General features: G+C 43.7%; 1 protein-coding gene across 1 annotated transcript in view; it reads left to right on the top strand.

Moving 5' to 3' along the window:
• The window catches only part of LOC131896791 (insulin growth factor-like family member 4), a gene marked incomplete at its 5' end in the record, with an annotated part of 64,021 nt that extends 60,341 nt beyond the window's left edge, over positions 1-3,680 (top strand). The window contains 3 exons of the mRNA XM_059247622.1: positions 2,927-2,971; positions 3,067-3,326; positions 3,511-3,680. Coding sequence (XP_059103605.1) covers positions 2,927-2,971; positions 3,067-3,326; positions 3,511-3,606 — 401 coding nt within the window. The remainder of the gene's footprint in view (positions 1-2,926; positions 2,972-3,066; positions 3,327-3,510) is intronic.
• Positions 3,681-12,336: the final 8,656 nt, after the last annotated feature.

Here is a 12,336-nt window from a genome sequence, read left to right as displayed (position 1 = left end):
TTTTGTATGGCCTTGGATGCTTGATAGGTATTTTAGATAAATACACTGTTAGGAGTTCTTGGAAGTACACAAGAAAATCAGTTTAGGAACCAGCATATATGTATATATGCTAAAATATCACCAAGACTTCTTAAGCCATGTCTTGACCTTTGGAGAAGTCCTTGACTTTTCCAAGTAGCAGCTTTTGCGATAGTAGCTGAATTCCATTACGTTTCCCTGCAGCTTGCAGCAAATTGCCTGATATTTCATGCCAGACTCCATGAAATCTAATCCAAGTTGACAAAGTCAAGCTGCACTGGATTTTCATTCTTATCTCTTTGCACAGTTCGCTGCCCTGTCTGAATACCTACAGGGACCTGCCTAATGAAATTATATCCCAGGGCATGTTTTCTGAGCACTCTAAAAACAGGCATCCTTCTACAAACAATGCTCTCATTTCCCAGAATGCAACCTGAAGGGATATGTTGCAAATTCAAAGCCCTTCAGACTGAAAAAGGGAATCTTTTCTTGGAAGAAGGATTTACACTTCTTGCAGAGGACTTGGAAGTGACATTTGCCTGTACTTTAACTGTCCTCCAAACCTGATCTGTCAGTGGAAGTTTGACAAGTGCTCATCAAAAGGAAATAGCCTATTATGTTTGTGGTCTCCCAATGTAATTTTTTCCTGTCATTCCTGGGCAAACTGATTCTCTTGGTTATTTTATTTTATTACTAAATTTTATGCAGGCCTATGTGCTCATGAATGCAACGTACCCAACGAAGTTCTTTTGACTATTTAAAGCGTTTTAATTCCATTTCCTTATGTACTTCTTTATGTATGCATGTGAACAGAGCACAACTTGCAAGAGTTGGTTTTCTCCTTTCACTGTGTGGGTCCTGATGATCAAACTCAGGTCCTAACCATCACAACTGCTTATTCAAAGAATGTCTTTAAAGCGTGGGTACTTTATTTACCTTCTGGACATTTACCTTCTGGAAATTAAATGGCTTAGTCAAAGGTGAATGTTAAAAAGTTTTTATGATTTTTGGTGTGTTATTAAGTCATTCATGGCATCAAAAACAAAACTTGTTCTAGAACATGATTAAAGCTCTAGCTTACACCTTTGGCATTTTTAGAGGTTATAACTGCTCATTTAAATGAGTCAAACTTGCATCTTCAAGGTAAAAACCATCTTATAAACCCAACGTTTGAAATCACACCAGCATTCTAAAAACTTAAATTATGAATGTTAAGAGTAAGGCAAACAATTTTGAGCATTCTGTTAAAATTGGACTAAACATCTCTCATGCACAGTGAAAAATCTGTAGTCTAGTTCTTGATTTGATGCAAAAATTTGAAAACAGATTTAAAGATTTTAGGGGCAATAGTACTTTGATATACTTCTGATTCCATTTCTATTGACACATGCATGTTTCCTTCTGATCTTGAAGTGGAATGCAGAAAGCTGCAATATGACATCAACTTCAAGAAAACTTTGCTCGGGGCTGGAGAGATGGCTCAGAGGTTAAGAGCACTGACTGTTCTTCCAGAGGTCCTGAGTTCAATTCCCAGCAACCACATGGTGGCTCACAACCATCTGTAATGAGATCTGGTGCCCTCTTCTGTCTTGCAGGTGTACACGCAGGCAGAACATTGTATACATAATTAATAAATAAATCTTTAAAAAAAAAAACAAAAAAAAACAAACAAAACAAAACAAAAAAAAAAAGAAAACTTTGCTCATGTCTCTTCAAGACTCAGAGGTCTGATCTTTCAGACATAAACACACCTGTCTCACACCCACACCTCATTCACATCATTGCTTCAGGGCAGCACTGACCTGCCTAAGTAAATGTTGCAAGAAGGAAGCACAGGAAGAGTGAAACCACAACCCAATCTATGAGGAGCTGCTTGGGAATTCCCTGAGTACCAAGGCATTCGTTCACTTCTCAATTGCAGAGTCAAACCTCCCGTGGTTTGTGTTGCCCCCTTTCTTTTACTTCTCTAACAAACTATCAAAACAACAAATCAAGTCACACTACTTAGATTTGATTAAGTCTTGGGACCTGCTTGAGGGGTGTAAAACACTCTCCCCCTGTTTTACATAGTTGGAATTATTTATGTGGGTCTTTTTGACATACATTTTCATTCTTATCAGCTTCCATTAGTGTTTTTGGATTGAATGTGTGGCCCAGGATAGTTCTTCTTCCGAAAGCATCAGAAGGTTGGACACCCTGGCTTTGAAGCTCTGTCATGGTCCTTCAGCCTCTTCTGATAGCATTCTGTCTCTTCTGATAGTATTCTCCTCACTTGCGTTCCAAAAGAAGCTCTCTTGAGTCAGAACACTAGAAGTTCCTAGAGAATCTTTCACATTGAAAGAGATATTGGAGCAGTTTGCTGAGCTGTTACTATAGTTCCCATCCACAGTCTGCTAACCTTCCTGCCCCACCCCTGCCTTGGTGTATAAATGACAGCTCAAGGTCCCAGAATCTTTACTACTGCTGCTGCTTCGCCACCTCCTACTCTTTGGCAGCAGAAACAGAACCATGGTGACTGGGATCTTAGGTAAGGAGACATCAGGCCAAGGGGACAGAGGTGTCGTGACATCCATTTTTAGCTCTGAAGATCAAATTCATGTGTTTCTTTCTTGTTCTGTTGCCAGCCCCACCCCTGGTATAGCCCCCATCCCCATCCCCACACCCCATCCCCCACTCCCGCCAAGCATCCTTCCTAGCCTCTGACTGTGTTGCAATCCTCAAGTCTGTAACTCTCAATCACCCTCTTCCTGGAGCCCTCCCTGCATTTCCTCACATGTCATTCCTATCCCAGGACTCTATCAGTGTCAAATCCACCCTGAGCTGTTAGACTCAAATGACTCTCTGGCACCATCTTCTGCCCTCCAGGCTGCACCTTGCACATCATCCTTCCTTCCCTTCTCTTCCTCAGCTGCAGTCTTGGTTTCTGTACTCCTGCACTCAGCAGGAGCCACAGGTAAGAATGGACCACACAGTGAGGAGGGAGGGGATGGACTGTGGATGGGGTCCTAGGCTGTCCTGTATAGGTCATCCAGCTGTGACTCATCCCAGGTACTGGTCCATTGCTGTGCCAGCCAGCACCCAGATGTGGGGACCAGATTTACAACCCCTTCAAGCAGTGCTGTGACAACGACACCATCCTGCCCCTGAATGGCACCGGCCTCTGTGGCCCCGGATGTATCTACTGGCCCTGTTTTCAACATTGTTGCCTGGAGTCCTCAGCTTCCAAGAACCAAGGGATTGTGAGGTTGAAGGTCCCAGGCATGAAGCCCGACTGCAGATCCTCCCCCATCTCCACAATCTGTGCCCAGGTAAGTGTTCTATTACAGTCCAGGCGGGGGTAGGAGAAAGCGGGGACAGAGCATGGCTGTCTGAGCCTCATCCCATGAGTGAACTCTCTGCTGGGGCCCCACCTTCCTATATCTGGGTAGCTATAAGACACTCCATGTATCTCTGTCTCCCACCTTATACCCCCTCATGTCCCTCTCTCTGCAGGAGCCTCACCCCACTAGCTCTCAGACAGATCTGACTTCCTCTAGAACATCTTGGAGAACAGAGTTTCAAGTCATTTCAGAATCTGATATTTTGTAACCAGCCATTTGGAGAGTGATTTTTCACTATTTCTATTTTTTTATTATTATTAAATTGGTTCTTTGATGGTTTCACACATGTATATAATGTATTCTTGTTATGTCCTCCCCAACCCTCTCTAATCTCCCCCCTACCATAGTAAACACCTCCTCCCCCGTACTTGTCCCTTTCCATGGTTCATGGTTTAGGACTTTGTTGTATGACCTACTCAGTTTAATCTGATGCATCTGTGTGACCAATGCATTGGGACTATTCACTGCAGCCTGAGAGGCCACCAATGGCACAGAGCTGAAGTCACTGACTCTGCCTTCCCTCAAATTTATCCAAAGGAACACTTTAGAAATGAGAAACAGAGCCCCCTAAATTCCTCTCCATCCTTTCCTGGCATTGATGGGCCCATTCTCCTACAGACCCAGCACAGTTATCCAGAGTTGTAAGTTCCTGCTTGCAGTGACTGTGTCTTGCACAGAAGATGGCATTTTGCAGTGCTTCTCCCCATCTTCCAGCTCTTACAATTTTTATATCCCCTCTTTGGCAATGTTCCCTGAACCTAGGAGAAGACACAAAATTGTCAAATCTAGTGCTGAGCACTAAACAATTGCTGTTCTCAGCACCTTGTGCTGCTTATTCTTCTCTGCCTTCAATGTGGTTCAGCTAAAGAGAAGACTCTGTGATTAAAGCCAAGAAGAGTGTTTACTGTCTGTGAGTATAAACATTCTTATTTAGAAAGTAGTTCAAGCTTTGTGAATTTGACTACACAATAGAAGAAAGCATACACACACACACACACACACACACACACACACACACACACACACACCACACCACACCACACCCCCAGGCCCTATGACCTTCCATGCCATGGGATTTGGAGTGGGTTTATGGTACCACATATGGAATCCCTCCTGTGGAGTGGACCTCCAATCCAATCAGAGAGCATGCTGGTTACCCAAATAACATCTGTGCCACTATTGAACATCTTTCCTGGCAGGTTGATATCATAGTTGGATTCATAGCTGGGTAAGACTTTGCTCCCCAACAGCCTGCATAGCATCTTCTGGCACTATGAAAGCTACCAGGTAGGAAGGAGGCTTCAAACATAGCTCCATCTCCATGGCTCTGTATCATGTGACTATGATGTGTGATGATGCCTTTGGCAATCAAGTGTTATCACCTAGTTCTTACGGGCAATCAAGAGCAAGGACAAGAGCCTGTGTTGTTTCTTGAGTCCATAGGGGCTCCCTGATCAACCCATCATGAGCAATCCTACTCCTGGCCCTGGAGTTTTTGTTCCATAACCCATCACTTCCAGGAGAGCTTTTCCAGCCATGTAGGGTACCTCCCTTCCAACTTTTAAGTTTGTCTACAAGATTGTAGGTTTATATGGAGCTTTTTCTTCTTTTCTCTTTCTCATTTTTATCATTTTTTAATTGTAAAAATGTATGATAGTCACATTACTTCACTCATCTAACTCCTCCTAGATCCATCACGCCTTCCCCCCTTACCCATACTATGGACTAAGGGATTAATAGGTCTAACATCCAAAGGCAGTAGATGACTATAAAGGAACAGTCTTTTTTTGGACACAGAGGGGCACTTGCACATAAGGACTCAAGCCGGACAAAATCCCAACATGGAAAGAGTAGGCATGCAGTCCCAACCATAGCTCAGAAGATAATGTCAACTGATAGTTGCTATGAGAGGGAGAGCCAATTTTATTTAAGGGTACAGCACCTAGTGGATAGACCATATCCTTTTTAATACCCTTTTACCCTCACATTTACCCGCCCCCCATTTTCTCTATCTCCCCACCCCTTTCCTTCTTAATCCTTACCACTATCTGTATACCCTCTATGTTTTGTATACATATATAAACAAATAAATGTATAAATACAACCACTTCAGTTTGTTTAGTGTTGCTTGCACGTTTCCAGGGCTGACCACTTGGTGCTGAATAACCAGTAAGGCATCTCATCCCTGGGGAAGTCTAATTCTTCATCTCTCAGCAGTCATCAACTGCTTGGAGCTCTTCATCTAGGGGTTGGGCCCTAGGAGATTTCTCCCACACGTGTTGAGAACAACTGTGGGTGTCCTTGTTCAGGTCTTCTTTGGAGAGCCATATTGTTGAGCTTTCATGGGTGCAGTTTCCCTGGCATGTCTAGAAGATTCAGTCTTACAGAAGACTTTCTGAATCTCTTACACTCTTTCCACTCCGTCTTTTGTACCCCAGGGAGGAAGGAGAGCCTCCTTGGTCCAGGTTTTTTTGATTGCCACCACTCTTCCACTATAATCCTTGGTCTTTGTCATACTGGAAGCCTAGGGTACAGCATTGTCCACCAGTCCAATCCCAAGGGCTAGAAAGAAAATCAATGGTTATTCCTTGAGTAGGAGCTCTGTTCTATGAAGGCATCAGTATTGCATCTAGGTAATTGAGTTTCCTCCCTTCAGGGGCCACCAAGGTATTCAGCCAGCCTGGACAAGGATAAGAAGCAGATGTGCTCTACAGCATAGCACAGAGGATTCTTTTATTTTTATTTTTATTTTTTTTTTTTTTTTGGTTTTTCGAGACAAGGTTTCTCTGTGTAGTTTTGCGCCTCTCCTGGAACTCACTTGGTAGCCCAGGCTGGCCTCGAACTCACAGAGATCCGCCTGGCTCTGCCTCCCGAGTGCTGGGATTAAAGGCGTGCGCCACCACCGCCCGGCCAGAGGATTCTTTTAAACTACGGTTTGGGAAGGAGGCTAAACTGCTGGGCAGCACCTTCTGTGCTTGAGGCTTATTAGATGAGGCCAGATACATGCTAAATATTTTCCATCCATGCTGCCATATTCCTTTAAATCAGAAAGGTGTGGCGTTCTGCATTTTGCTACACCCTAACACAGGACCAGCATGCCTGGGCCTGCAGAATTCCAGGATATCAGCAGCATCAACCACCTGCCTGTGGCTCACAGCTGACTCTGTGCTTACAATCACCAGTCATCAGCTGCAATCACAGAATAAGTGGACAGTACATGAGACCTGGATTGGACAAACACTGTGATAGCACACTGTGAGGTGTCAGTCTCACTAAGGGGAGCAGTTCTTTCCTCTCCCTTCACAGTTTTGTTAGAGGAAGCTCTGTTCTCTGTTCTCACAGAAGCCCAGACTGCATCAAAGAGGGAAAGTACTTTAAAGGTGACCTGTCACGGTTCTGACCTGTCCTGGGTTGTGTGACCTATTTAAGACTTCAGTGATGGTGTGGGTTCCCCCATCCCTGTCAGAATGTCACACAAACTCTGCTGATGACATTGATGACAGCATTCACCTCAAAAGCTGTCCATTGCAGATCTGAAGAGAAAGCCAGGAAGTTCAAAATGGCTTTAGTGCAGGATTCCATGTGTCTTCAGAAAACTTAGAAGTAAGATTATCAGGAAAAGTATGCCGTGAAAGTTGGGAAAGTTGGGGTGAATGTTACCCTGTCTGCTGGTGGAACTGAAGTGAAGAACAATGCACAGAACACCCAAATGCTGAGTTCTTACTACAGCTGAAGCTAAAGACAACACTGGAAGAGGCCATGGTAACGGTAAGTTTGGCTCTATACTGAAGAACTGTGGGCATCTTGGGGCTGGGTACTTGGCTCAGAAGGTAATGTGCTTGCTGCACAAGGAGAGGACCTATTTGGAGCCCCATTCCATGTAAAAGGGTGAGGGTTTGTGTTGTGTGGAACGTTTGAAGGAAAGTCACTCCAGAATGTAATTTTAAGCTCTCTGGCAACAGAGGGAGGAACAGTGAACTGTGAACTGAACCTTGAACTTCCATCCAGGGCATATTTACTGACTGTATACAAATGTTGTTTTTTGGGTCATACGAGTTCCTCATACCAAGGTCCCTTTGATCTACTCGCTGTGTTCTCTGAAGGAAGTCATCACCAATGCCACTTCAGTCCTTATTGTGCACTGTTTGCAGTACCCAATAATGCAAGATGTCTCATCTGTGCCTGGAGGGTCTTGTGACTTAGTCATGCAACAGATGGAAAACATCCTCAGAAAAACAACTCTATAAATCATAGCAAACAATCACTGCTCTCTACAAGAATTTCCTCAAGGTCTTACTACCTCTAACAAATAACTAATACATTTTACTGTTACTCTAGATATAGTGAAAAACAACTAATACATCCTAATATTTATCCTAGACACAGTGACTCTATTAGATTCCCACTGCATAAAAGTTAGGATGGGGGTTAGAACTTGTAACATCAGTGTAAGAGTGGAGCAGAGGCAGACAGAGCCTGGAGGGATCACTACTAGCCAGGGTAGAAAAAATGTTGAATTTAGATTCAGTGGGAGATAATGTCAAAACATAAAGTGGAAGGCAATGCAGAAACACCTGAAGTTGACCTTGACCTCAACATGATCTCCCTATGACCTCCATATACACACATACACACTGGTGAATAAAACACACACACTAACAATAGGCATGTTTCCCGATGTGGTAAACCATGTAATATCCAAATAACTGGAATGGTTTCATGTTTGCGTGCTTTTGAAGAATGTCAGGTACACATCCAGGACAGTTTGTGTGACATGGCTTGAGAACATGGCTGATGGTGAACATGTCAGCTGTTGCTGGATGATTCAAAGAATGCACTTTGGATTACAAATGATTGTAGTGGGTAGCTGTTCCAGCTTAGACCTGAAAGTACTACCCCCATTGAAGCTTCCGGTAACTGTCACGCCTACCTATGCCCTGCCCCTGAGGCGGGGCCCAGATGGGAGTCCTTAAGACCTGAGATCTGGATGTGCTGGCTCTCTTGGTTCCTGGTAATCCTGCATGCTGGATGTAGACTGAGCAGAGTTCTCCAGTGAACACCGCTGGACTGCACTTCACCTCTCCTGGATCCTGTAACCTATCCCTTTACTTGTAAGTAAAACCTCCAAATAAACCTCCCTTTTAACTACGTGGATTTGCCTTAATAATTCCACCAATAAATGGTCAAGCACTTTGTCAGTTCCCTGTTACACACCCATGTTCCTGAAAGCTCTGGAGCCATTATGTCACAAAAAAAATCTAGCTCAGAAAGATGAAATTGCATGTTTCCTCTCCTACAAGATATCTAGATATAAGCTCATGTGCATGGTGTGTGTGTGTGTGTGTGTGTGTGTGTGTGTGTGTGTGTGTGTAATGCACATGTGTGTATATGTATGTGGGTATATATGTATGTGTATGCCTGTGTGCGTAAATGTGCATATGTGTATATGTGTGCATTTGTGTGTGACAAACATGAAAATAGAAAGGGGATCGATCATGAGAGAAAAGGGAACAATCTAATGTCTAAGGAATGGTTCTCAACCCTTTCCCAAGAGTCACCTAAGACCATGGAGAAACACAGATATTTACATTGTGATTTGTAACAGTAGCAAAATTACAGCTATAAAGTAGCAGTGAAAATAATTTTGTGGTTGGGAGTCACCACCCCATGAGGAACTGTACTAAAGGGTCACAGCATTAGGAAGATTGAGAACCACTGATCTAAGGAGTGCTCTAAGGAATCATGTGACCTGAAAGCAGATGAAAGGGCTGCATAACAGAAGGGAGGTTATCAGTGCAGGGGCAGGAGAGACAGGGGAGGGCAGTGGGAAGGGAACAAAGAAGAATGGTCTATACTATAACGATATATATATGAAAATACCATGATTAAACCTGTTCCTTTGCATGCTGACTTTAAAATATCTTTAAAGGGCCGGGTATTTAATTCTAGCACTTGGGAGGCAGAGATAGGTAGAGCTCTGTGACTTGGAGGCTAGCCCAGTCTACATGGTGAGTTCCAGGATAGCCAGGACTGTGCAGAGAAACCCTGCCTCCAAAAATAAATAAATTAAAATAATGTAATTTCAACAGCACAGTTGTAGAACATGATGGCTACTGTATGTCTTCTGAATTTCCATGTATACTTATTAGGTTGTTGAAAATGACAGATTCCTCTGCAAGATAGACAAGTGGTTTGGATGAACCAGCCTCTGGTTCTTATGGTAAACAGTGTTTACCATTGTCCTGTAAGAAACTGAGGGCTTTCACCCCAGATCTGTCTATCCTAGACACTGGCCTATGGCTGTGCCTGCTAGTACCTGGATAACAGGACCAGATCTACCATCCTGGGTGCAGTTCTACCCGGAGTGGTACTCACTTCTGTAACCAGCAGCATCTTCTGGCTCTAGTTTCAGTGTTACGGTCTGGAACCCCGGTCCTCCCAGAATAAGGGTCATACAGTCCAGATCCCATGCCAAATCCTGGTGGCACATCCTCTCCCATTTCTCGGGACTGTGCCCAGTTGGGAATCCTATTCCAGTCCAGGTATAGGAAGGAGGGAACAGGGACAGTGTTGTGTGTCCCAAGAAGTGCAGTTTCTGATGAGATCCACCTTCTTATCCCCAGATGACCATGTGGTGTTCTTTCTCCTTTCTCTGTCTCTCCCCACACTCATCTCTCTACTTCTCCCTCTTCCTCCCCCTCCCCTTCTCCTTATCCCCCCCCTCCCGCTTCTCTCATTTCTAGGTCATTTTAGGCAGTGGATTTGCAAGTCACACAGAATCTGATATGGGTTGATAATGAGGTTTTTAACCATAACTATGATTTGTGTGTGTCCCCCAGACATTTGTGTAATGGAATCTTGATTTCTCAGTATTGGAGTGGTCAGAGCTGAGGAATGTTGAAAGGAGAGACCTATGGGGAGGTGTTGAGGGCATCAGGGCAGAAGCCCCTTAAATGGAGTAATGCCATCTGGTAGGAATGAGTGACTCTCCACCCACTCACACTGGATGAGTTACCTTGACCATGGGCTCTTACAAAGCATGTGTGCCTCCCTCTCTTTTCCAGGGGAGATCTCTCTATATACTCCTGGCTGTCATGGAACTCTCTAGGGAGTCCAGGCTGGCACTGAACTCACAGAGATCTACCTGCCTCTGTCTGGTATTAAAGAGCTGAGATTAGACTAGGTAACAAGGAGGGTTCATGGGGAGATGCCTGGGAAATAGAAGAGGGTTCTTGAGTGGACTGAGGGTGGGTAGGGATGGGAACAGGTGCAATCAGATTGTGGGGGAGTTGGAGGAGGAAGAGAGTCCTGAAAGAGACTACTGGAAAGGGAGAGGGTATTGCGAGGTCAGGTAAAAACCTGGCACAAGGGAATCTCCCAGGAAGACTCCTAGCAATACCAGATGAGTAGCCTGAACTGGTCATCTCCTGTGACCAGATTGGTGCCTATCCCAATTGTCATCAGAGAGGCTTCATGCAGCAACTGATGAAACAGAGGCAGATCCACAGCCAGACATTAGGTGGAGTTCAAGGAATCCTTCAGAAGAGGAGGAGAAAGGATTGTAGGAGCCAGAGGGGTCAAGGAAACCACAAGAAAACTCATAGTCAACTAACCTGGGTTCAGTGGGGCTCACAGAGACTGAACAAACAACCAAGGAGCCTGCATGGGATGCACATAGGCACTCTGCATATGTTACACTTGTGTAGCTTGGTCTTCTTGTGGAACTCCTAACAGTGGGAGCAGGGGCTGTCATGGACTCTTTTACAGGCTTGTGTGACCCTATTCCTCATTCTGTGTCACCTTGCCTAACCTTAATACATGGGCAGGTGCTTAGTTTTACTGCAACTTGATATGCCATGTTTTGTTGACACTCACGGGAGGCCTGCCCTTTTCTAAATAGAAATGGAGGGGGAGGGGATGGGGGTGAGCAGAGGTGAGGTAATGGAGAGGGACTGGGAGGAGAGGAGGGAGGGGAATTGTGGCAGTTGGCAGAGGGCCCCCTGCAGTGAACAGATTCCAGAAAAGATATTAGGGTCAGAAGAGGGGAAGGTTGAGTCAGAAACCCAGATGGGAAGACTTTGCAAATCTGACTGACTAGCAATTGGGAAATTTTTTTTATTTATACAGATTCAAGATTTCTAAAGAGATATAGATCACATCATTTTGTCCCAGGCATACTTCTCTAGTATGCCCAGGGTTATAGTTTAAGTACAGATAGAACAGATTTTATTATCTATTCTATATCCTTATTACTAGAATTCTACTAATCATTTCAGCTTAAACAGCGTAACAGAGCATCCTGTCCTCAGGCTGGCAGTAGTTTGTGGATTTAAGATATTTTAGAAAACATCTGATTCAGTCCAGGTGAGTCACCATGCTTTGAGCAGTATTTTATTAACTTTTAATGGTCAATCATATTACTTGCAAATTAGCCTAAGCCTGAGAATTTACTCAGGCTTAGAACTATTGTAGCTATTATTCAACTCTTTATAATATTTATATTTATAATCTTATAGAATTTGTTAAATAAAAGAATTCTTTCGTTTCTTAATTAAGTAACAACATAGCTACTTGACGTAAATCAATCTTTTTAGGAATGACAAATCCTAATTTAACCTTACTCTTCTTTTATCCTATGTCATTCTTACACCACCTATATGTGCTATTATGTTATCCTAGTCATTCCAGCTCTTATTGCTGAATTCTCTTTAGAGGCTTAATATACATGATCTTTCATCTTATAGATTATGTTCTAAGAAGTTCTAAGCATACTGTAAAAGGAGTTCTGTGCTTTGATCTGCTGTAGGATGTTTTTCTGTATGCTGTGCATATGTGTGGCTCCCATTGGATAATAAATAAAGCTGTTTTGGTCTATGTCAAGAAAGCTTACAGTCAGGCAGGAAATCCAAACAGAGATACAGAGACATGAAGGGTGGAG

Source organism: Peromyscus eremicus, chromosome 1 (assembly GCF_949786415.1).
Source record: "Peromyscus eremicus chromosome 1, PerEre_H2_v1, whole genome shotgun sequence".
NCBI classification, from domain to species: Eukaryota; Metazoa; Chordata; class Mammalia; order Rodentia; family Cricetidae; genus Peromyscus; species Peromyscus eremicus.
This window is presented reverse-complemented; position numbering and strand designations above follow the sequence as displayed.